This window comes from Mauremys mutica, chromosome 9 (genome assembly GCF_020497125.1).
Source record: "Mauremys mutica isolate MM-2020 ecotype Southern chromosome 9, ASM2049712v1, whole genome shotgun sequence".
Taxonomy (NCBI): domain Eukaryota; kingdom Metazoa; phylum Chordata; order Testudines; family Geoemydidae; genus Mauremys; species Mauremys mutica.
The window spans coordinates 97,930,860-97,957,391 of NC_059080.1; the positions used below are offsets into that span (position 1 = coordinate 97,930,860).

Consider the following 26,532-nt stretch of genomic DNA (forward strand, 5'->3'; position numbering starts at 1 on the left):
TTTCTGCATCTTTGGAGGCCAGCTGTTCCAAGCTGATTTTGCTCCCTCTCTGCACAAGTTCTCAGCTTTCAGCTTGCTTACGGGGTTGGTTTCTTGTTAGTGGTTCTCAAGACACTAAAATAGTGTTTACCTTCAAGTGGCCAAAACAAAAAAACAGGTTGGTAATCAGAATGAGGTGATTGCTGAGGTTCAGTATCCTGTCATCTGCCAGGGCTAGAAGCAGATACTTTATATGCTCTGAATCCCAGCTCTCAGATGGTATCCTACTTGTCAGATGATATCAAACATTTTCTAGGGTTGGTCATTCTCTGGACACTAGTCTCAAAAACTCTCACTGTTCCCTTGGTTTGGCTATGTCACTTTTTAAAATCCCTGGTCTGGGATTGAATATAGCAAATCCCAGATCCTGAATCAGTGACACTTTTAATTCCCTACAGGCCTTGTGTAGGTAAAGTCTGTTATCATTGGTCATTATGGGGGAATGAACCCAGCACTAAAAGCATGGGGCATCTATAGTTGTAGGAATGCAAGTGTGAATAGGCTGCTGGTGCTTCAACCACTATGTTGCCTAGACCTGACCTGAGCAAAGTTAGGTGATACTAACTAACTTAAAATGTCAGCACCCATTCTTCCAGTGCTCCTACTATTCCTCCCACCAGTGGCACTGCCCCTGTGCTAGTGGAAAGGTGACAGACATAAAGGAAAATGCCAGTGTAGTCACAGCCCCAGCACACTCTACTTCTGCTTCATTTATTGGGATGACTTCCTCTCCTCCACTTGTCTTGTCACCATCTCATTTTCAATGGTTTTGGTGTTTCTGCTGAATATTCAGCCCTTCCCCATGTCTCCAACCAGATGCCACAGAACCTTGGAGCTCTCTCATTTCTTCAACTTAAAAAAAATTAAATTCCTTTCCTGTTTCTTCCACAATTCAGGCTCCAAAGACTCACTTGAAAGCTACTCTGTGCGCTTCTGGGGTCAGGAAGCCTGAGAACTCCCTGCTGGACCCCACCGGTAGCAAGACTGCAGCATGCAGGTTTGTTTAAAAAAGCACAATGCAAGCGTTATGGGCTCAAGGTCTACTTCCCCATTATTGTGCTGGAGGACAAAGTACACGTGTTCCTGGTTTTCTTAGAATTACAACCTTGGAATGAGACTCAAGGCAAACTCCTCATTGGGAAGCCTGTGTAAGGCCCACATTTGGTACAGGATGCCCAGAACTCATGGCTGTTTTAAAATATTTGGCAGGTATTTTATTCTGGTCAAGATGATGCATGTCAACGCAGTAAAATAAGCAATTTATATTGGATTTAAACCATGCTGAGTTATTGGATTTTTTTTCTCACCATCAGGGTACTGGACTAGATGACCTTTTGAGGTCCCTTCCAGTTCTCTGATTCCTCACACCCTGTACCTTGTTGGTTGTGCTGTTTAATTGCAGCTGTGTGTATTTTTACACCAGAACTCCTGTGTGTTGTAAATAGGAGTCCAGTTTTATAACTTAATTCAAAAGCGTTTTAGGTTCCCTTTATCCTTCTGGCTCCTGTCCAAATATCCGCCCTTGTTTATAAAACATGGAGTGCACAGTATCACTTGACATGAAATAATCCCCAGACAGAGTAAAATTCCAACCAAACCAGTTTGAAATTGCACAGCTGAGTTCTCGGTGGAATATTTTAAGGGAAGACATGTGATTATCCAATGTATTAGCCCTGTGCTTTCATGGCTACCCTGTTGTGGTCCATGCTATTCTTCTGCCTTTTGTTAGTAATTGGCTTACGGTTCTGCTGTCCCAATATATTAGTGTGTCCTCCATGGAGATTATTCTCAATTTTGCAGGAAATAGTACAGGCTCAGAATATGTCTGTGTGCTCATGAATGCTCCTGGGGTTATGTATAGGCTGACCCTGAAACATCTGTCAGTGGTACCATTATTATATATAGGCTTGGAAGGATTAGATCGGGGTCGGCAACCTTTCAGAAGTGGTGGGACGAGTCTTAATTTATTCACTCTGATTTAAGGTTTCGTGTGCCAGTAACACATTTTAACATTTTTAGAAGGTCTCTTTCTATAAGTCTATAATATATAACTAAACTCTTGCTGTATGTAAAGTAAATAAGGTTTTTAAACTGTTTAAAAAGCTTCATTTAAAATTAAATTAAAATGCAGAGCCCCCCAAACCGGTGGCCAGGACCCGGGCAGTGTGAGTGCCACTGAAAATCAGCTTGCATGCCGCCTTCACCACGTGTGCCATAGGTTGCCTACCCCTGGATTAGATCTTTATCAGTCGATGTTGGTAAAGGTCAATTTCGTACACACAATCAATGAAAAAATATTGCCGTTGATAGACTGAAATGTACAAAAAGCCTAAGAGAAATGGCATTTGAGAACTTAGTCTCATTTAAATATATATATATATATATATATATATATATATATATTTTTTACGTGATGTTGACTATTTGTATTTAACCTCTTGAATTTCAACATAATTAAATCCTGGTCCCCCACATTCTCACACAACTGAACATTTAAACAGATATCCATTTGTTAAGCATTTTATCTAAAGAATTTATTAAAAAATATTCAATTCTGCCAAGCCTATTGATCTATTTGTGCTCTTATTGAGACCCAAAACAAACCTTCAGGGTCCCGTTTACTTGTTGGTGCCCACATGCCAGTTTTACAATTATTCTGTTTCAGCATCTTGAAAAACACCAGCTGTGATGAAGAAAGTTACTGACAGAACAATAATTGCTATACTGAGGGGCACCTGTTTATAGAAATTGCTTACCCAAGACATCAGCCAAGATTAACTTCTGATAGTAACATAGAATTGCTGGGTTGGGGTAAAGCTTTTTTAAAACAGAGGTGAAACTCTAGTCTCCTGGTTTTTAAGGGTCTTGGCAGCTTTTCACTAGCAATCTTGATTGTTTCTTAGTGGCTGAAGTGTGTTTCGGGATACAGCTGTATCCCTCTCTCTCAATCTGTTAATATTTATGAAGGATGTGAGGGGACAGAATGGGGTCCAGTTGTGGGTCAGGATGAACTTCTGCCTGTGGTAATTGTACCTGTCCCTTATTCATAGAGCCTGTTTCTCCTGCATGTGCCAATGTATTTTGCCATCCTAGGTTGCACTCCGCCCTGGATGAATGATGCCCCAAATGAACAAGATGAGAGTGCAGATTCTCCTAATACTTTTTATCCATGAGGCAACAGGGTCTTACCCCATGAGACACAACCTCTCACTGAAACTGTCTTGACCTTTATGGCAGGGAGGGGGGGGGGGGGGAAATGTGTGTGATGTTTGGGTTTTTTTCTGGGGGTCTCTCTAAGCTGCCCCCCTGCCGGCAGGCCTGATGCAACGTGAATGACCAGGGCCGTGGAAGCAGGGGCCTCGCTCCGGCTGTGTCTGCCGGCGGTGAAGCAGAGACACCCCCCCCCCCCCCGCAAAGGGCTGGGGTGCTGCCGTTTGCAGGGGTCCGCGCCCCGCCGGGTGCCCCCTGTCCTGCAGCGGGGCCGGACCCTGCCTCGCCCCCCATTCCCCCCCCCTCAGATCGTGCGGGGCCACAGGAGCGCGGAGAACGTTCCAGGCCCGGCGAGCGCTGCGGCACCGGCAGGGAGAGGACGGTAGCCGGCCGGCGCGGGGGCTGCCGGGAAGTGTCGTTCCTGCCCCCCTAGGCTGGGCGCCGCAGCCTGAGCGGTGGGGACTACGATTCCCGTGGTTCCCCGCGCCAGACCCGGTACCGCGCAGGCGCAGTGGGGACACCGGCGCCGCTATAAGGTTGTGGTTTGGCTGCGGGGGCCGCCGAGTGCAGAAGCCGCAGCAGCGGGGCAGAAGCCGGGCGAGGTAACGGGCGGGGCGGGCTGGGCTGCATGGGGGGGGCTCCCCCCCTCCGTGCGCCAGGGACCGGGGCCGCCCCCAGGGTGGGAGCCCCGGGCACCCAGGAGGGGCTCGTGTAGACCAGGCTGGGGGGGCATCACCCCCCCCCGTGAGCTCTTGTTACGGGCGAGACATCACCCCCCCCCGTGATCCATGGGACGGGGGGCGCGCGCACCACCGCCCCCCCCGTCCCATGGGGGGTCCCGCTTGTGGCTGCGGGGGGGGGCAGGGGGCAGTCAGGGCCGAGGACCCCTCCCTGGGCTATGCTGCGTGCAGGCGCTGCTGTTTGCGGCGGCGGGGCGGGGGGGCTGCAAACGCCCTGTGTTAGGGATGGGGGGGGGCAGGTGGCTGCTCCCGTCTGCAGATCTGCAGCGGGCGGGGCTGCCGGTGTCTGCGCGTTAGTGGCGCCGGCACTGTCGCCCTTGGGTGCCGGGTGCGGCTGGCCCCGCAGCGGGAGCTGCCGCAGAGATGATGGAGCTGGATCCAGCAAGGTGCCGCGACCGCTCTGGATGCAAACCGAGGCCTGGCGGCGGCGAGGTGGAGAATCGTTCTCGCCCGGCACAGACAAATAAATCCCAAGGCAGGCAGGGGTGGGGGCAAGGAGGAGGCCCATGTGTTTTTTCCCCGTGGATTCCTGCTTCCGTGAGTGGATCTCTCTGCAGGGGCATAGTGGGAAACATTCTGGTTCTCTGTAAGTAAATAGGTTGTGTGGTAGCCGTGGGGGGGTCCCGGGATATTAGCGGCAAGGTGGGTGAGGGAATACCTCGTACTAGATTAATTTCTGTCTCTCTCATCAACAAAAGTTGGTCCAGTAAAATATATTACTTCACCCACCTTGTAAATCAATAGGGCTGGTTGTAAATATGAGGCAAAGGGCATGTTACAGAAATAGCCTGGATGATGATCTTTATGCAATTAATATGAGAGGGTGGTGGATGTTACCGCATATGATAGGGTTATGGTCCATTGCACCACACCACACCTGCTGATACATTTTTTCTGGCTGCAGTATGATTTAAACTGACCTCTTCATAGTGACTTGTTTTTTTAAATCAGCAGCTATGGAGATATAAAATGTAATGCCATGGGACAAGGTGACTTCAAGGCAATCTGCTTTATGGATGAATTTGCTATTATAACCTAAAAGACGTAACAGTCTGGAAAGAACAGCAGCCCAAAGCATTTCTTTATAAATAAATATATAGGCAGGCATGTAATCTAATGTAAATACATTTTAATGCTTGTATACATTTGAAAATGAATAGTACTTGTGTGGGAGAAGAAATTATCTTTAAGAATAGGCTTTTTTCATAGTGTCTGTGGGCGCTATAGAGAAGACTGACAATATCTTGTGCTAGATTTGTAGAGATGCATGCTGTATGCCCTATGGGTTTTGAAACTAGCATACTATTTTGAAATGCTAATATGTAAAATTGCACAATCAAGAAAATAGTGCTCTAGGTGTTTGATATTGAAACATTTTTAAAAAACTTCTAATTTTGCTAGAATCAAATGACTGATATCTAGCCATTAAGGTTACATAAGGATAGAAATACTTGAAAATTATAAGTGAGGGAGATGTTATAGTGGCCTTCTGCATTGAGTCACTTTTGTCTCATGATTACATTCGGATACCCTTTAACTAGCTCAGCAAGGGGTTCCTGTGCTCTTGGATCAGTTCTCCACAGTGCCTTGTGGAGTAGTTTGGTCACGTGTTATAACAGGATTTCAAAATTGCTGCCCAAGACCTTTGGTTTAAAAAGCTTCCTGTAAATCATGTAGGGTTGTTTAGGGTGTAGGATATATGTTTTAAAGTGGGATTTTAATTCTCTTTAGATTTTTCTGAGGTGAAAATACAACTGTAAATCCTGGCGTTTACGGAAGGAGAGGATGAAAGACATCGACCTAGGAAAAGAGTATGTTATACCCAGTCCTGGGTATAGAAATGTGAGGGAGAGAGCCGGCTCTGAGCAGGAACGGTTGAAATTCCAGCAAGCTAAATATAAGGTCAGTTTCTCTTTTCCACTCTCCATGTCTGTGTGTGGCTGCTTAATAAATTACATATTGCAACCCCTATTTTGCCATGCCAGCTTTGTCCAGGTTTGTTACCTTGAAGGTCAATGATGGACATTCTGCCTCTTGCATAGGAGAGGTCATTGGATGGCACACTGTACATATATTAACCTCTAGTGCAAAATTGCACTAGTGGGGGAGACTAGTGCTTAACAGATGCTCAAAACTGAAATAGATGTTTTCAAAAGTATTAAATAAAGTAAACTGAATTATGCCAACTATTCTGACAAAGACAACATTTTTCTGATGCACATTTATTGGGCTATCTATATAATTGTGGTAATATAAAGCCAAGAGAAATCTGTAAGCACAGGTCAGATTTAACCATTGGGATGATGCTTCTGAACACAGAAGCAACAGAAATGGCATGAAAACATAGAGTTCTTGGCTAATCATGCCCCAGTCAGAGCTAGCATCTTAAAGACATTCTTAATCGTGCATTGCGTTTTTCAGGATTATTTTCCTGAAGCAGATGTTTAACTTGCCTTAGTAGTAGGAATTGTTTGTACTTAGCGGGATGAATTAGAATCTCCTATATCCGTATTCCACTACATATCTCTAGTTCTTTACTATTTAGTGCTGATTGTGTTTGCTGTGCTGTACACAGAAGTAGTTAACTGTCCCTGCCAGTTAAGAACCAAACTCTGGCATTGGCGCTGCCGTTCAGCTGCTGTGCAAATCTTCTCCAATGTTATCTGGACTAGTGAGTTTGTGATGGGTTAATAGGAATGGAGTTATGCATATGTATAGCTAGCTGCTGGTAACAGTAACAGGAACATAAACACTGCAAGACAAATCGGTGTACAGAAAAAAACAACTAATCAATAAATCTTGACAATCACGATCCACTTTTGTGAAAGGTAGCTCGGAACCAGTTATTTATACCAATTCAAGTTAGATTAGGGATGTTTATTATGACTACTGACACTTTTGAAATCTATTGGGGGTATATCTTTTTCTCAAGAATTTTTTTATCTAAATACTAAGGAAATAAATACTAGTTTAAACAATGAATAAAATAAGTGATTGATACTGCAAACATGTCTTGCTTATGTTTGGATTCTCTATTTGTATATGCACACAATATGGAACTCTGGTAAACTTGCTAATTTGTCAGGATTCATAGTAAACACCCTCGAAAGATCAGCTGTCTGAAATTCCCCCTGTGAAAAATAGGTTCCAGTCACTTTTTTTTTTGCATGAGAAAAGTCTATAAATGTTTGTTTTAAATCAAGTATTGAGAATGTTGTTGTAAAGGGTACCAGACATTTAATATTAAATCTGAACTGTGTTTTTACATGTAAAGTACCAATAAAATATCACTGGCAACAAAGTTCCTTTTTGGCAGTTGATTTTAACCCTGGCTAAAGCATTGCACTACTAGAGGCTGAAATGTTGTTGAATGGTCTGTTCTGCAGTGGGGCAGAATGCTGAGTGCTGTGTGTATTTGCATTCTCCGCAGTTCTCTTAGTTTCTGCACAGTCTCTGTGACTCAGCATAATATCGATAACAGACATTGTTCAGGGCAAGTCAGAACATCTGACTTCTGCTTTAATGCGGGCAATGATACTGAAGCAGGGCACCTCTGAAGTCATGGTGCAGCTTCTGAGCAGCATTGATTACGTTATTATGATTGGTTTACAACCCAATATACATTATCCAGTAGCAACTCTTCACCGTCGAATTGGTGGTGACAACAGTGTTGCCATTGGTGGGGAGCCTTGTTTCTTTCTTAGCCAATGGGTTTTTAGTCCAGCTGTAGCCATATTAGGATGGTTCTTCTGATTGGCCTGCATCCTAAGAATATGCTTATACATAGGGTAGCTCCTGCAGTGAGCCTATTAAAGCTGCTGGGAATGAGCTGCTGTTTACCTCCTAGTAAGCTGCAGTTAGCCCAGTGCACCTTGTACTGATCAGGGTGTTGTGCTTCAAATTATTCTCTTGGAACCCCTGAGAAGAAATACGCTTCATGGTCATTTTGCTTTGAAATTCACTTTGAGCTATGTTCAGGATAATCTTTGGAGATGCGCCTCTCTACCTGGTCCCACTGAGGCGTTCCCTGCTGTGCATGGTCAGGAAAGGCCATGCACCCTCTGAGTGTTTGGAACTTGAGGGGTGCCTGCTGTGTGGAACATTCTGTCCCTTTGTCAGCCATAAGTGTGGAATTCTGAGTGGAAGGCTGAGAACAAAGATGGGATGAATAGTCCAGGGCTCCAGGCTGGACAGGGAGCAGTAGGGCTGGGGTGTGTGTGTGTAACTATAATAAGTCAAAGGGTTAACAGAGAAGGACAAAACAAGAAGGGCTATGGTAAAATTAAAAAAATCAGAAAACAGGTAAGTCTCAAAGAGGAGACGACAAGATTTAGAAGAGGCTGGTGTAGAACAATAGTGTGTTTTTAAAATATATATAAATAAACCTGATTTGAGGGTTGTTGGTTTTTTTGTGTGTTTTTTTTTTTTTAATAACGAGATCTGGTGGTTGCTTGTCTGTCATTGTTACTCTTTGTTTAGAGTGAGAGTGCGTGCGCGCACACGGATTGCCTAGCACAGTGGAGCCTGGTCAATAGTGCCCAGAAGACCCAATCAGATAGTACAAAATAATGTGAGGGTCCTGGCAGAGAGCACTCAAGCAAGCCTTGGTCAGTGTTATTAAATGTAGAACAAACAACGTGTACAGAACACTTTGCTTAGTTAAAAAAAAAAAAAGTCAGATTTTTTTTTTTACTAAATTGCTAAACGTTGCTAATGCTAGCTGGATTGCTAAATGTTTGTAGTTTTGTTGTTCCTAATTACAACACAGTTGTAAATGTATGTTGTGTGAAACTAGAGTTTCTGTTCAACAGAATTGCCGCTACAAAGATCTGAAATGAAAATGCTGGAAATGTGGCGGTTCAGAGCGGTACTGCATTGAAACCGAGCCTGAAATGTACCACAGTACACATATTGCAAAGTCTGTAACCAGAGATGTGTTTGCACAGCTTTTATTCTGAGAAGATGGGGTCGTCTTTTCCTCTTGTCCATGCAGAGGGTCATGAAGGCATGTACCTCCTGGGGTGGGGTGTCGTCTTCATTGGCTCTCATAAGTAGTGGGAGCTGCAAAGTAAGTGGAATGCTGAGTTAATGACACTGGCCTCCTTTTGTAAAGTGCTTTAAGTTCCATAGATGAAAAATGCTATGTAAGAACTAGGTGGTGGTCTGAATGTATGTATTTTATTAGTCACTGGGTTCTCATGCTTCCAGGCAAGGCTGCAGTTACACCAGACCAGATTTGCCTCCGAGTGTGTCTTTCAAGTTCTGGTTTCTGTATTTCTCCATGTGCTAAAAACTGCTTTTAAGAAGCAGCAGTTGTGGACATTCTACTTAGTAAATTGAGATCAGCAAAATGTTCACTCGTCTCCTAAATAAGACCTTTCATGGGCGAAAGGATGGTGTATGAGCCATTGCACAGCCAAGACCCAAGGGCTACTGGTGGATGTCGTGTCAATCCTGGGTTGCTTTCCAATCCTGTGTGTGTGTGTGAAGATTCTGTGTCCTTTTGTCCTAGGGAGTTCCCATTTGTATGTTGTTCCATCTCCTCCCAGGGCCTGGCAATGTGGCCACCAATCTGTCAAAAGAAGGCTAAAGGGGCTATTCCTAAATCTATAGGGATGGCTGGTAGGGGATGTGAATAGTATTTGCTGAGTGAATTACTCCTTTCACAAAAGCTAAGGGTATCATGCTCACAGCACTACCAGATCTTGGCTGCATGGACAAAAAGAGGTTCTTTTTAAGAACAACATGGTATTTATCGCAAACAAGATTCCTGAAATATTACCTCCCAGTGCCCTGTCATACAGGTAAGACTAATCCCCAAGGTTTCCTGCAACCTGATCGAGGCATTGTCATAGAAACATGGACCTGTGAAAAGTGTTTTGGGAACCTAAAAATTAAGAGAAATATAATTCCAATGAAAGTCTTATTGAACCAAGGTGGATAAGTGTTTGTAATAACGAATTATACATGTGCTTTTGCCACACTGGATTTTTAAAAGCTGTGTTGTAGAAGAGTCTTTAATGTTTTATTTTGTAAGGTGCATTAAACACTTCACTTTGCTCCTGTATTAGGAGATGCTGTGCTAATTAGCACCATTGTGCTTCACAATGTTTAATTTCCAGATGAAGGATGCTGCTTTCTGGCGCTAACAAATATAAAGGTAGTTACATGGTTCCACAAACAATCATTTTACTGATGCTAAAAAGCCAATGTGTCTTACCAGATTAAATATATACTGGATGTTTCAAAACATCCCATTAATATCCCACTAGAATTTAATACATGAGTTAGTATCCCTTGTTCTCAAACTTCTCAGCCATGTTCTTTAAAGTATATCAGAAAGATTGCATTGCTTATCTTTCCTTAGCTGGGACCTTATTGGGAGTTGTCCATGAAATCCATTGCAAAAAGAGACCTGTTATAAGGAATGGAAATAATTTTACATTCCAGAAAAGCTTTAAGGGCTCTGGTAGGAAGCAATTTATCAGGAAGGCCTAAAAACCAAAAGCATTTTGGAATAGTGATATGTAATACTCCTGGAAATTCCTGAGTTTGAGTTGTCAGTTATTAATTTTGAAGCAGTAATTAGTGTGTAAGTAATAATAAAATTTATCTCCACCCTGCTCCAATACACTGTGCTCAGGCTTAGGGTACACAGCAGCTGGGAGTGTGCTTCCCCATGTGGGTAGACAGACACTAGCTCCTCTTCAATTAGCGTGTTAAAAATAGGGTGACCGGATATCCTGATATTAGGGACTTTGTCTTATATAGGCAACCTATTTATCCTCCCACCCCCGTCCCATTCTGATTGGTCATCCTAGTTAAAAATAGCAGCATGGTAGTGACTCGGGACGGCCACCCTAGTACATACCCAGAAGATGGGGTGGGTTTGTATTTGGATGGCTAGCCTGAGCCACTGCTGCCGCAGTCACTCTGCGATCTGTAGTATGCTAACTCGAGAAGAGCTAGTGTGTCTCGGTTGACCCATGCTGGGAGGCATCTTCTCAGCTGCCACGCAGATTTACCCTTAGGCTCTTCTCCACGGGACCTGGATGTGGCTGCCTCTCAACCGTGGCACAGACACTGGTGTTTGGTGCTGCACCCTCATTGATTTCTTTCTGATCAGAGTGACTCATCAATAGAACCCACTAAAAATATGCAGGTAAAATCCATGTGGCCAAGTTGGAGTTGGTGGAGCCCTAGAAATTCTCTCTCCAACCTTCTCCCATTCTCCCCATTCCTATCCAGGATTCCTTCCTGAATGCTCTGTTGGGTGAAGGCAGTTTGGCTAGGTAGGTGAGTTTGCAGGGATAGCACTGAACATCTGTAAGGCTTAACGAAAGGTCTTGAAGGCTGGGATTCAGCGCCACATTTTTAGGTCCTGAAACAGACAAAGGTCCTGCCTACTCTAGGGAAACTTCTAAAATTTCTCACTGTTGCTGACACCCATTCACCTCCACCATTGGGCTGGTCAGTAGTATTGGGATCCTGAGTATAGACTGGCTACTGGCTGTTGCTAGCCAAAGCATTATCTCAGACCTACTCTGAGCATAAAGCTGATCAGCAATCGGCACAATCGCTATTAGACCTTAGCAGGGCTCCTGTTACATATGCTAGGAGCCCTACAAATAAATCTCACTGAGATTCAGGTACTGGGGGGGCGGGAGGGGAATGACCAAAATCTGTCGGAAATTACTGATGCACACATTTTCCAGATAATCTTTTAAATACTCAAGCACTCTTTAAAACAGTCTCTGTTCCCATGTAGTCAGTGGACTCAAATGGGCTTGAGAATTTGTTCTGAGTTGGCATTTTTTTTATATCAGAAGATGTTCTTATGTGGCTTTATTTGTAGGTGATGTTTGAAGCTAATCCTGGTGGATTAGCTGTAGAAATAGGGTGAAAAGCCATTGGCGCCGTTTATCAAACTGACATACTTGGCACAAAGTTCTGAATTTGTTTGCTTAATTGCTGCCCAAGTGAGCAGATCCATCAACATTTGGCTGTGGTGGAGGCGATATACAGGGGCACTGTAAACATGGCTGTGTTTACATGTATGCTTCTTGAAAACTTGTTGATAGTCTGTTCTGCTGCTTTTACAACTGTGCTCACCAGCTTGAGGCATTTGTTTGCACATGTAAAATCTCTCACCACAATGGAGGATATCTTTGCATTAACTTGATGCATTTAGTAAGTTCAGATATAAACTTTTCTAGTATTTGGCAGTTTTACCTTCTCTTTATCTGCTACAACTTAATAGAGAAGTCTGATTCTGGTCACTGTCTCGTAGTTCAGTTTACTACAGCTAACACAGAAGAAAAACTGCATACAAGGTACACAGTCTCTAAAACCTGCAGCCAGAAATCTTAGACTTCACATCTCATACTGTAATAATTAAATTTCTGAGTGTTTGGAAATTAATGAATGAATTTGTTTCCATTCTGCACTTGGAGATTCCAGGACTGCAAGGAACCATTCATTTGACCACAGCATGCAGTAGGATACTGGGAGATATAAGGGTATGTCTACCTGCAGTTAAACACCCAAGGCTGGCCCATGTCAGCCGGCTCAGGCTGTGGGGCTGTAAAATTGTGTAGACGACATTTTGGGCTTGGACTGGAGGGTTGCAGGTTCCCACGGCTCGGGCTCCAGCCTGAGCGCAAATATCTACACTGCAGTTTTACAGCCCAAAACCTGCAAGCCCCAGTCAGCTGGCTCTGGTCAGCTGTGGGTGTTTAATGGCAGTGTGTACATACCCTAAGAGCTTATCAGAGTGTTAATTTTCATCCATGAGTGGAAAAACACTCATTCTTAAAAAAACCATCTTTGCTTCTGCCAAGCACTTAGCCTACACCTCATGTATTGGAGGGGAAATTCCACTTTTATTCTGTTTCTGGTCTGCTAATGCTGAGAGGAAATTGCTGCAGTAGAGGAGTACTAGTCCAGCAATTCCTTCTGCTGGACTTCCCTAACTCCGTGAAATTGTGCCCATGCCCTGTAGACAGAGGGAGCAGCGTGTTGACCGGAGGGAGTGGATTGGTTCTGCCATTATGGTAGTTGTGTATGTTGTGCTGTCTTGCTATAGGAGGCAGGGGAGAAGAGACAGAGCAGAGAAGTGACAGTTAGTGAAAGTGAGGTACAGAGACAAGGCAAGAGGTAAGATGACAGACAAGGGGAAGTATTTTGGGGTGTATCCTACAGTGGGAGACCAAGAAGATGAACTCTGAAGGAATAACTTGGAGCGGATAGTGGTTCTAAAAATCCAGGTTATGTCCACTTTTCTCAGTCGTTTGACTGCCCAGTAGTGGAGCTTCTGCACTACTGTCAGGAACTGGATTACAGTTCATCTATGAGAACGTCCGTTCTTACTAGAACAGTCATGCACAGGGGAAGCCCGTCACTGACAGTATGTGTGGGGGGTAGAGAAAGCGGATTTTGCGGTCAAGAGGAAGGAAATAGGAGATGATGATGATAATACCATCTGTTTTCTTCAGTGTTTTATTTTTAAAGCTCTGAACGTTCCTCTCCCCTCTGAGAGAACTGTCCTACCAGCCTCTGAGCAGTTGCACTAACCTTGGAGGACCTACGGTGTGGATCTCTAAGGCAGGGGTGGCCAACCTGAGCCTGAGAAGGAGCCAGAATTTACCACTGTACATTGCCAAAGAGCCAAAGTAATATGTCAGCAGCCCACTGTCCACTCCCCAGCGCCTCCCACCTGCCGGCAGCCCCCACCAATCAGTGCCTACTCCCCCTCCCACCGCAGTCAGCTGTTTTACATGTGCAGGAGCCTGTGGGTGGGAGAGGGGAGGAGCGAGGGCATGGCAGGCTCAGGGGCCTTGGGGGAAGGGGTGGAGTGGGGACAGAGCTTGGGGCAGAGCAGAGGGTTGAGCAGTGAGCACCCCCTCAGCACATTGGAAAATTAGCATCTATAGCTCCAGCCCCAGAGTCAGTGCCTATGCAAGGAGCCGCATATTAACTTCTGAAGAGCCACATGCGGCTCCAGAGCCACAGGTTGGCCACCCGTGCTCTAAGGCATAGACACGTGGGGAATGAGGGCAAGATTATTCAGTTTAGATATTTGTATTGGCTCAACAAAAACATGTAACAGACTAAGACACAATCCTCCTTCCCCCCCTTCTTTCTGGATACACTCTCATGCCCTCACCTGTCATATGATACATGGATACAACAGGCTTTAAGAAGCATGAAGTAGAATTTTTTTAAAAATTCTTTTTCTAAAAAAACAAAAACAAAAAAAACCCAACACCACAGCTATCAATGCTGCCTTTGCTGGAGGACTGCCTGGATGTCTTGAGTGTGTTTTCTGGGAGTGCTCTCGTCTTGGATTGCAGCATTCTAACTCCTTCATATTCATTAGAGACGTCCTCTCTCAAAAATGTTCGCTTCTCATTAAGTTTAAATAGATCTTAACAAAAACAAATTGCCTAAAGCCCATCCCCTGAAGTGCTCAGCATTGACTCTTGACTTGTTTGTGACTGCAGAACTAATGAACTGATGACACCATCTTCTAGTGTAGATTTAAAAAAAGAAATCAAAGAGCGGAAACTCTCCCAGGCCTTCTAAACTCTTCATAAAGATTCAAAAATGCGTTCATAGTATGTCTCTAAAAAGAGTTTAAGCCTATTATGGGGTGTGTGTGTGGTGGTTTTTTTTTTTTTTTAAAAGCAGATAAATAATTACCCCTTACTTCCCTATGTACCATAGAGTGTCAGCTGGGAAGGGAATGGATCCAACGCACACAGCTGTAGGCCAAAATTCCCCTATGGTCCTACTCAAGCAAAGAAGACATTGCATCTCTCTCTTCCCGAGGTAGATAGCTCAGTGTAGGTGCAAATGAAGTTATTCACAAAGTAACAAGAGAATTTGTTATGGGAGAAGAAATTGATTCTGTTACAGAGTCTAGACAGCCAGTTTACACAGATTATCCATGGCCTGGAATAGGTCTGCTGTTTGGGTCTTTACAGCTGCTGTTCTACAGATAAAGAAACTCCTTTCCCTTCATCTGAACCACAGCGTAAGACACTGATGCATGTAGTCAGACTTGCCGCTAGTCTTCTGCCTAGCAGTGCTCTGTGCGCCCCCCCCCTCCCAATTTATAATTTGCTTTTTAGCTGTTCCTACTGTGCCAAGTCTTCTCACATGGCCTCAGGTCCTAACACAGAGCTGGAGCGTGTGCCCTACATAGTGAAGAATCCTATTCAACTTGTGCCTCCAGCATTTTTGCAACCGTCAGCCACGTTAACCTGAACTACAGACACAATTGGACAAGGCAGAAACTTTAATACTTTAACTGCAGGAATGTTGTAGGTACCTTAATGATCTTTCCAAATGTTGTTTGTACCATTAGCTGTGTATTGTAAAGCACTTCGGATAAAAGTGCTATATTAAAAAAAACTGCACGGCTCCACTAATTAGGTGCGTGATCCTTCATTCTCTTGTGTGCGGCTGCCCAGACACACACCTTAGAGGGAACTCTGTGGACCCCAGTTTGAGAATCTCTGTTCTGGAGTGTTTACTTCTACGGGATGATTTCCAGGCTCCTGCAGTGAACAGCTGATCCATCTTTCTCACGTTCCAGTGAGAAAAGCTGCATTAATAGTGTCACGCTGTCTAGAGTAGCTCACAACTCAGAGTTCCAATCTCAGATCTGACTATCAGAAAACAGGGCAGACACCCCAAACTAGAGCTATATTCTATAATTAGGTTTCACCAAGGCAGTAACAAATGTGTACTCCTGGATTACTATATTAGTCTTACCATGGAGTCACAAACAGTTCTCTTAGGGTCTCCAGCACATCTTGCTGCCCAGACAAACTACGCTTTGTGATGAAAGGTTATTAAAACCAAAAATCACCTTACATTGTGTAGCATATAGGATTAACCTACTTACTTATAGTTTAAGTATTTGGTTTATGGTAATAAGTTTATAGACTGATATTAAAGTAAGTTTGGCTGTAATGCAAGGGACCTACAAGCCATATCCTGTATGTTGAGCTAAGGCAAAGTTAGTATATCTATGTCTGGGACCTTTCACCCAGATTGCAAGCCAACTTTGCTTATGTCTGGGACCTTTCACCCAGCTAGGAAGTCAACACCCACACACACGTATAAGACCTTTCATCTAGATAGATAATGGTAAAATGGCATAGGGGGTTTCCAAGTCTGTACCCTCCGACTTAACAGGTACACCACAAGGAAAGAACCAAAATAATCAGGAGAACAAAAATAACGTGTGTATGATCTAATATCAATACGTACAAACATACTAGCCTATGGAGTAAGTGTACCCTAACATTTTTGTGGGTGATGAATGAAGTTTGGGCACAGGAGGAAGGATTTCAGGCACCTGTGCCCTATAAAAGAGGTAACCCACCTTGCTAGAGTAGACTAGTAGGCTGTACTTGTTTTTCTTAAACTTTCTAAGTTCCAAGGGGACTAGGCTAAGCTTGGTTTCCCCAAGCTTTTGTTCTTAGTTTTATTTGTTTTGATTGTTAGTTAAGTAAACTCTAAGTTAGCTTCGATAGCTCTAGCTTCTAAGTGTTGCATCTGTCAAGAATTGAGGAACCTGAACCGCCAGAGATGAGGCTGAACTTGATGGTGAGAGACACAGGACATCAAGGAAGGGTGTGAGTATATTAACCAAAGCTTTGTAGCATATAATACCATATGTATCTTTTGAATAGCAGTAATACAATTGTAACTTTGTAACTCTCTGATTATTTTACCATTTAATTACTACTCCATTTATCTTAATAAAAAGTCTTTAAGGCTATATCTGTCTCAGCGCGAGCTTCCTGTCATACCCCCGAGGGTCCTTAGTAAATTCTGTGGAGTCTGATTCGGGACAAGAACCTTGTCTTCTGATCAAACAGATTGGTGAGCCTAAAATCCATACTATCCAAATTAATATTAACCTCCTAATCAGGCAACAATTAGGTTACTCCCAATCCCAAAGGATCGGCCACTTACCTCAGGTCAATGGATACTCTTAATCTTGCACCAAAAACAAAGCTGGCAGCCAATTTCTCTACTAAACTAACTGAAAGGTCCATTCTGTGTATCTGATGAAGTGAGCTGTAGCCCACGAAAGCTTATGCCCAAATAAATTTGTTAGTCTCTAAGGTGCCAGAAGTACTCCTATTCTTTTTGCAGATACAGACTAACTAAATGAGTTAGTGAGAGGTTAAAGCAGGTAAAATACATTAACAGGTGAGTCCAAGGTTGTAAATCCAAAGTGATGGCAGAGATGTAGCGATCTGCAAGTTTTCTCTAAGAGTCTCAGAGTTGCCCAAAATAACCTTTCGGGATCTCTGTCTTGCATCTGGAATGCTCTCTGAAAGTGTCCAAACAGCTCAGAGAGACAGGATCATTCCCTGGATTCATTTTTAGAGCTGTTTTCCCTGGAAAGCAATCTGGAAAGTGTTTTCATCACAGCATGGGCTTTTCCTTTGACTAAACGCACACTGGGTCTTGTGGATTTCGCACTGTCAAACCCAATGATCCATGCTTTGAAGTTAGCATGCATCTTCATTTACAGTTCCAAAGCTCCAGTCCCAGTGATAGGCAATCCAATTACAGAGATCTACACAATGTGTTTAGTTACAGCAATCCAAACAATCTTTCATTAGTTTTCATGAAGCTTATACACAAAGTAAATTCTTACCTTAACACTAACATATAGTTTGATCTAGGTTTACTAAAGTATGAGATGTATGTAATGTGATAAATAGATTATAGGCAAGTGAAGACAAGAACATTAACATTTATTTGATATTCACACGGAAGTGAATTGGCCTATGGATTTGATTTGAGCTGGCCTGTTGATGTCACAAATAGGACTGTCAGATTGCATGGTGAAGCACTCCATTTTGAAAATGCAGGTTTTATGTACAAACGTAACTCTTCCTCTTTGCGCATATGTATTATTGCCATATTCTTTAGTTACACAATCACACGCTACTACTCAAATACAATGTATCAGCCCTTATACAACTGCCAAGGTTTTCGCTGGTCTGCAGCTAAACATTCACATACAACACAACCTTCCTTAGTTGTCTCTCTCAAGTTTAGCAAAAAATCTAATCTGTATGTCCCGTTTGGTGACTTCCTTTTCTCCTGGAAGCTACTAACTTAGTCAAATCAAACCACTTTCCTACAGAAGAAGGCAGAAGTACTGCTGCTCAGTGGGAGATGTTACCATACCAAATTGAAACGTTCATCCCACAGCAATTTTGACAGTAATAGTACAAAAGAGTTGCTAGCATTCTTGTATAACAGGATAAACTTTCTTACTCTCTCTCTCTGTGCCAAAAAATGGCTGAACTGATTTTGCTCAAACTTGCGAGGGTAGTGAATCCAGCCAGATACGCCATGAAATTTCAGCCTGGAAATGGAAAATTGATTGTTGGAAAATGGGTTACAATGGAAAGAGTTATGCAATCTTAACTATAGTTGCTGCTCTCTTACTATGATATGCCCTAGTGGTTAAGTTTAAATATTAAAACACGACCTATGCAGATTGTTGGAGGGGACATAGAATGGAAATATAAATGTTCGGTTTCAGAGCGAAGATGTAGCTTCAAATGCTGTTTTGGGGGTTGTTCCATAAAATAAAATGCTTCCCACCAGTAATCTGTGGTTGGAAAAAGAATTGGTCCACATCTTCCTCTCTTCCCCCGTCCATTTTTTTTTAATACCTGGAATTTTAAAAATATTACTAATCTGTGATGCCTGTGTATTTTCTTTGTATCCGTGTAGCATAAATTAGTGATATAGTGAATAGTTTTGTTATGGATAAGTCTGGTGTCAAAATGTTTATTAAAAAAATTCCGCCTGTCTCTGATTATGTATGTAATGGCCAGGGCCTAGGTATGTATTTATACGTGTGGGTTAAACACTCCATAGAAAGCAGTTAATATTTAAAGGCCATTTCTAAACACACTCAGCTCACGATAAAAACTGGTCAGACATATTACAGCTTTAACTCACTCCCTGATTCCTAGCTAGTACGATATGAAAAATTGTTTGTTTGTAGACTCCTGCACTACCTATGTATAGAGTGAGTGTGTTAACCTTAACCTGCATTTACATGTCCTTAGCTTAACACTGGGGGTGTGTGGTTTTGTATTGTAAGCTTCCACTTAGCCTGGCTCAGAAAATGTGCAACCACATGCAGGAAGAGGCTTTGTGTAGTGGTGGTGATCCCCAAGTCGCATGTACTGGCAGTGTGTGGGATTATAGAGGGTGATTGGATTTTCAATAGCTGTGTCTCGGGGGCGCTTTGAGGCAAATCAGAGCACGTTTCTCGAAAGTTAATCCATTCTAAAATCACTCACTTGGGGCTTGGGTAGAAAAGTCATATTTGTCTCTGAATTGAGATGGGTGGTGATGCAGGGAGGAGCTGTTTTTCATTTCTCCTGTGCTGGAGCAGCTCAAACTAGGAGGAACTCTGAAAATTTCATGCACTCTTCTGTTACATGTCACTAGCAAGGAAGTGAAGTGAAAACTTGTGTAACCAAAGCTGTACCTGTCAGAGGAGAATTGCAGGTTATATGACTGCTATGATGCCTGGACAAAACAAATCAAGGCATGAAAGTCTGTCTCCTCCCTTTTCATACATACGCATTAGGTGAATGCGTTGTTTCTGTGAACTACCAAAAACATGCAAACATTAAGCTCACACTTGTGTTGCAGCACCTTGCTGTGAATGTATTGTGGGTTGTTGGGGGGGTATATGTACTTGAGTGGCTAAATCACATGGGGGAAGAAGAGGGAGAAAATTGGAAACAGAACTATTTTAAAAGTGCCTCTCCTTTTACCCACTTTGAAGTGGGCTATACAGCACACTCATGTTTTTACAAATATATAATACAAAGTATGCAGTGATCCTGTTGAAACCATCTTGTTTTTATAGCTACAGCATAGATACTCAGAAAAAAATTTGGCAGGGAGGTGCGAGGACAGTCTGGTGCAGATGAAAGCTTGCACAGTCTGGACAAAGAAGGAAATCCAGGCAGGGGAAAAAGTGCAGCATTAATCATCTTAGAAAAATTTAATTGAAATACTTCCCTGCCCTCAGGCAAAACCAACATTCGTTTGTTTTAAGCCATAGCCAAGTGAGGAAGTGGGCAGTAGGAGTTTCTGTTAGCATCCCAGAGTTCTGCTAGTACCCAGAGTGCATTTAGAGTGCTGCAAACAGGGCTGACCACCCTGACGTGGTACTGGCAGATGAGCCAGCCCATTCTCTTCCTCGCAGTATATGCTGCTCTGCCTGGGCACTTTAATCCTGAGCCACCGTCCTGCGGTAAGTCCTTGTTTGACCCCTCATGTGGACTCCTGATGCAGGGATGAGCACGCATCGATGTCTGTGCTTTTGTGTGAGAACTGGTTCAGGGGACTGCTACTCTGATCAATTCTCATTTCTTGTTAAAAACACTGCTTGATATACCCTTGGTCCTTTTAAAAAAAAATAAAATAAGGGAATTGCATTCAGCAGAATATCTGCTGCTTCTTGTTACCCTGGAGCTGTCCTGGGGGCAAATGAATTTAAGTAACTGACTATACCTGTAAACGATTCAGATAAAACCTCACCCATTCCAATCTCTTACCTGCAAAGACCCCAGAAGAATTCTATACACAGACTAGTTCTCCATTTTGGCCAAGCAATTTCCCCCTCCCCCTTTTCTCCCCCTCCCCCCCACTTCTAACTTTTCGAGTAGCATGTATATTTGGGTTTTTATATACATTTAATCACATCAAACTTTCTTAAGCAATTTATATATCAGGGGTTCTGAAACTTCTTACTAAGGCAACCCACCAACTGCATTTTTTTTCTTCTTTTTTTGGTGACCCACCACGACATCTATGAACCGTCTGCCCCGGCCCTGCAACCCCAATCCAAGCCTGGTGTGCAGGGAAGGCCCAGGATGGGTTTTGGAGAGCAAGCCTCCCCATCACACCCTCCAGCAGTGGCTCCTGTTCCAGCCCGTTCTGAGGGTTGTGACTTGGTGCCTGACTGTCCCAAACCTGAGTGGTGCTGTGACTCCATCCACTAGGTCGGGAGTGGGGAGAAGATTTCTGGGCTGGGCTTCCCCAGCACATAGGGGGAAGTGGGGCTATCCTGGAGAACCACATGGGGCAGAAGCGCTTTCAAATCTAGAGGTGAGGAAGAGATCAGGATAGTTTTCCCAAATCCACCACTTGAACCCAGTGGTTCATCCCATCTGAATCCCTCACCCCCTTTCTGGGAAAACAGCCTTCTCCTGCTGCCAGCTTAATGTAATTAGTCCTGTAGGTCACGTGGTAGCAGTCTGTGTTGCAGTGTTGAAGGTTCCAGTTTCCAGACTTGGTGATTCATTTTGATGGGTGATGCCTTATTACAGTTGCATGTAATATAATTAAAAAACAAAACATCCCCCTCCCTGGGAAATTACATAAAAGTTATCTTAAATATTTTTTGGCTGCAAAGTCAAATATCTGAAAGTTGGGATATGCTAGTAGAAAGGGTGCCTGCGCAACCTTACTCCCTTGTGCATATAGATTATGATACATTCCTTAATTATGTGATGACGTATTATCACGGGTCCCACCTTACTCAAGTCACAGGATGGATGTGCAAAGGGCAGCTATAAACTGTCCGTTTCCTAAATTTTGAGTGCTTGACTTTGAATCTAGATGGGCTTCTAATGTATTTGTACTTTAATGTTATATGACCCCCGATGCGGCGTTAGCAAGATAGCGAGTTAGAAAAAGTGTGGCAGGAATTGCCCCATTTATTGGCATGCATGCCCACAACTTGGATGTCATTTGAATTCAGTAGATATGGGTTGAAGCCTGTTATTTCATGTATTTGCTGATGTACATGCTAGTTTACTTACCAAGTAAAATAAAAGAAACCTGTGTCACAAGGGGAGTTCAGCACACTGTCAGCGTTGAACAAATGATTATATAAACTAAGAGTTCAGAAGCCTAGGACAACTGAATTTGATAGTAACTAAAAACAGTGCTAAGTCTGTTGCTGTGCATTGATGGTACAATCAGTAAATGTGTGTTGAAGAAGCTTCATTTCACTGTGGCTGTGTCTACACTGACAGAGTTACAGAGCCTCTCAGAGAGCGCTGAAGGGAAACCGCTTGTTGTGTGTTCACACTGTCAGCTGCCTGCGCAATAGCGTGTTCACATTTGTGGCACTTGCAGCGGCATTCGAAGCGGTACGCTCTGGGCAGCTATCCCACAGAGCATCTCTTCCTCTTCTGCCGCTAAGTGTTGTGGGAAGGTGGAGGGAGTGCGGGGCATCCTGGGTCCTGCCCAATGCCCCGTGATGCATTGCTTCGCATCCCAGCAATCACTGTGCTTCCATCTGCATTTGGCGCCATCTTTCAACGGTTTGTGTACTGTGTGCTCTGTATCTTTGGTCTGCAGGAATGGATCCCACACTGTTGACCAATATGCTGCTCGCTCTGACTAACACGTCACGAGTGGCAGTGGAGTTATTCCTTAAACTACAAAGGCAAGAGGAGTGCGACATTGATCTCACCATGCATAGTAGCAACAACATGAGATTGCTTGTGGCATTCATGGAGGTGCTGAGCCCAGTGGAACGCTGCTTTTGGGCTCAGGAAACAAGCACTGAGTGGTGGAATCACATCGTCATGCACGTGTGGGATGACGAGCAGTGGCTGCAGAACTTTTGGATGAAGAAAACCACATTCATGGGACTGTGTGATGAGCTCGCCCCAGCCCTGTGGTGCAAGGACACAAGAATGAGAGCTGCCCTGCTGTTGGAAAAGTGCATGGCAATTGCACTGTGAAAACTGGCTACTCCAGACTGCTGCCGATCGGTCACTAACCAGCCCTGGCCCTTATGCAGCTCGCCTGTATGTGGCAGTGATTCCCCCCGCTCCTCCCCAGTGACGGCAGAGTGGCGCAGGAAAGTTACCCTTAATGGAGCAAGAAACAAAGCAGCTCTGCCAATGAACCTGCGGCAGCAGATTGCTCAGTATCTCCATGAGAACTTCGTGGAGATCTCTGAGGGAGATTCCTGTGAAATGAGGGAGCCAATCAACACCCTGTTCCGCCGCTCAGACTAGGCATGTGGTGGTACGAGCATCATACAGACACAAGCCTATTTTCTGCAACCCTCCTGCCCTTAACAACTCGTGTCAATGATTCCCAAAATCAAAGCCACTTACCACGGGCCTCCTCTTGTTTGTGCTTCGCCAAGCTCTGACAGCTGTGCCTGGCCAGCCGCCTTCGGGGTAGAGAAGAGCTCCTGACTGCATTCATCTCTGACCTCCAAGTCATCCTCTGCCTCTGGGTCCCCTACCCCTCCACATCCTCATCCAAGATTTCCTCCTCCTGGCTCGATCCACTCTTGACTGGCACACAAGCCACCGCAGTATCCACACTGGCCTTCGCAATGGAGATGGGGTCGCCGCCGAGTATTGCGTCCAGCTCTTAGAACTGGCAGCTCGTGGGCGCAGCACCGGGGTGGCGGTTTGCCTCCTGTGCCTTGTGGTAGGCATTCCCTTTGACCCTGCAATGCATTGTGTCCCGGGCATGGCCCCTTTCTGTTGTGCATTGCGAAATCTGTCCGTAAGTATCATAATTCCTACGGCTGGAGCACAGCTGGGACTGGACAGCCTCCTCTCACCAAACGCTGATGAGGTCCAGCAGCTCGGCATTGCTGCAAGCGAGGGATCGCCTGGTGTGTGGAGCAGGCATGGTCACCTGGAAAGTTGCACTGAGACTACTGCAAGGGTCACTGAGCAAACAGGAAGGGGACTTTCAAAACCCCTTGGGAATTTAAGGGGTGGGGCTCGTGGTTGATCACCGGAGGGCAGGGCAGTAGAGTTCAAACCGACCACCAGAGAGGCGAGAACAGGCATTGTGGGACGCCTCCCGGAGGTCAGTCACAGCGCTGTAATCCAAGTTTCTGCGCACAAAGTGGCTTGGCAGTGTGTGTACCTCCGGCGTTACAGCGTAGAAAGCTGCTTTACTGTGCAGAAACTTGCCAGTGTAGGTGAGACCTAAGACTTTATCAGGCCTGCACAACATGGGGGTGGGGGCTGGGTGGTGCTGGGGGGATGTTTCGGCGGCGTGGGGTGGGGGGATTCGGTGGCCCTGGGAAAGGAGGGGGGTTCGGCCCTCAGTTATTTTCTTTGGAGTAATATGGCCCTCGCCGCTTTACGAGTTGTGCAGGCCTGGGCTTTATCTACACTTCAACTGCTAGAGTGGCACAGCTGCAACACTGTAACACTTCAGTGTAGCCACTGACTACAGCCACGGGAGGGGTTCTCCCATTGCTGTAGTTAATCCACATTCCTGAGAGGTGGTGACTAGATAAACAGAAAAGTTATTCTGTCGACCTAGTGCTGTCTACACCAGGGACTAAGTCGGCTTAAATGTGTCTCCCAGGGGTGTGAATTCCCCCCCCTCCCCCGAGCAGTGTAGCTGGGTCATCTTAACATTTTAGTGTGGACTTGGCTTAAAACTGCCTGCCTTTATTGGCTTTTTTTAATACGATGAAGAGCTGCAGGGTCTTCTTGAAAGCATCGTTATTATACAGCAGTGTGGTGCACTGCTTTCTGGTGACTCAAATCTGGCATTTACAGCAACTCTTCAAGCTTCTGTCTGCTGTGCCAACACCATGAGATGCATTCTCCTCTTGCTGCCTAGGGGTTTACACGCACCTATTCCCCTGTGGATTGAGAAGAATATAGACTCCTTTCAAAAGCAGTTTCTTATTCATGTACTATTCAGTCGCTTCTAGGCATGCTGAGAGAAATTCTGTTGAGTGGCAGCTCAGGGTAACCAAAATGTTTACATAGTGTGTGGTTTAAAAAAAAAATCTTTGAGTTGTCTAGAAGTTGAGAGACCGGGCGTGGGGGTGAGGGTGAGGGTGGAGTTAACTTGGACCAACTTCTCTTGGTGAAAGAGACAAGCTATTCAGCTTACATAGGCTCTTCTTCAGGTCTGGGAAAGTGTCACAGCTAAATGCAACCTGGAACAGAGTGTTGAACATAAGAACTTAACACATGTTGCAAGAGGCCGTTCGAGGTGATGTGGCCAGTTACCACTTCAGCAGTGACAGGACAAAGGAGGGTTAGTGAGTTCATTGTTGTAATGAGCCATAAATAAGTGTCTTTTCTGAGTCTGTGATTTTTAGTGTCTAGCTAAGTTCTGAATTTAAGCTCCCAGACTCATCTTTTTGAAGGTGGTGTGCAGGTTTCCTTTGGGACAAAGACAGAGATCAAATAAGGAGTGATTGTTTTGCGAAAGTGTTTACCCATGGTTGATATGGTGTGTTTTGTCATTTATCTGTGTGAGTTCATTCGTAAGTTACATTATATTAAATAAAATCCTAATTCAGTCTTCAGGTTGTACATATGCCTGAGTCACCACACATTTGTTTAGATTTAGATGGTATGCTCTTTGGGGGTGGGACTGTGTATTTTTGTTTTTCTGCAGGGTGCCTGGCCTACTTTGGGGTGCTATTTAAATAAATGAAGGGTGAATTTATGCCCCCTGAATTTATTGTCCTTGTCTCTTGTACACATTGGGGTATATGGAGATCTAATAATGCTTGCATATTGATGGACTGTGAGCCTGAATCCCAGACAAATATCAATACTTCTAACCAAGTCATATAACCAGAGAGAATGGGAATAAAATACTTGGTGTTGATGGCCTTTTAGGACATTTAACCCAGAAGGTATCATGCTTCAGGAGACTACTAGCTAGCTACAGCTGATATTTTCAGAGAAGTAGAATAATCTCACCATTGATAAGGCAGTTAACGGGGAAATGTGCGTGTTGTTTCCGTGTGAAAAGTGGCAAAGATTTTAAAGTCAGGATGCTGTACAAAGCACGCTTGTCTCTCTAAGAACTAGAATACTCAGTATCACTTTTTTCATGTAAATGGGCCTAATCTTGCTCTCATTTAAATTAGTGGAGACAGTACTGAGCACTGGGCTAGTGTACACTTTTTACTAAGTCGCCTGGTACTCTTGCTGTGTCTGGCCCCTGAATAAAGGACATTCCAGGAGGCTCTCTGGCACGTATGTCCAGAGTGGTACTTTCTCCTCTCTTCTTTGGAACTCAGCTCCATCCTTTCAGACAGCTGTGAAAATATCTCTTGGCCAAGAAGAGGGTAGTGTATTTGCTTCCTAGGGAGGTGCCATGAAGCAGTGGGAAAGGGACTCTCTGCTGTCAGGAAGTTCCTCTATGAACAAGTGTAATTGCCTTTCATTGGATATCCCATGTCTGTATTATGAGAAAGTAAATGGCAATTGTTGTGACTATCAAAGGAAATACTTTTTCACACAATACATATTTAACCCGTTGAACTATTGCAGGGTATTTTTGAGGCATAGAGCTTAATAGGATTAGACCTTTATATGGATACAGATCTCCTAAGTTATGCTAAGTAGGATAAAAGTTTAGTATGTTAGCCTTTGTGTTTCAGGACATAAGCCAATAACCAACTGCCTGAATTTTGGAAGATCCTCTCCATTGGGCATTG

At 44.2% G+C, this 26,532-nt stretch overlaps 1 protein-coding gene across 7 annotated transcripts in view; it reads left to right on the forward strand.

The window, feature by feature from the left end:
• ABCC5 (ATP binding cassette subfamily C member 5) overlaps nt 1–26,532 on the forward strand; it is a 91,842-nt gene that overhangs the window by 26,146 nt on the left and 39,164 nt on the right. For 3 of the 7 annotated variants that reach the window (XM_045031607.1, XM_045031609.1, XM_045031608.1), the window contains 2 exons: nt 936–1,036; nt 5,721–5,891. In XM_045031607.1, coding sequence (XP_044887542.1) covers nt 5,775–5,891 — 117 coding nt within the window. In that variant the 5' untranslated portion in view covers nt 936–1,036; nt 5,721–5,774. Of the gene's footprint in view, nt 1–935; nt 1,037–3,734; nt 3,852–4,305; nt 4,576–5,720; nt 5,892–8,138; nt 8,292–26,532 lie in introns of those variants that run through there. The other 4 variants (XM_045031606.1, XM_045031611.1, XM_045031610.1 and 1 more) reach the window with 3 other exon arrangements.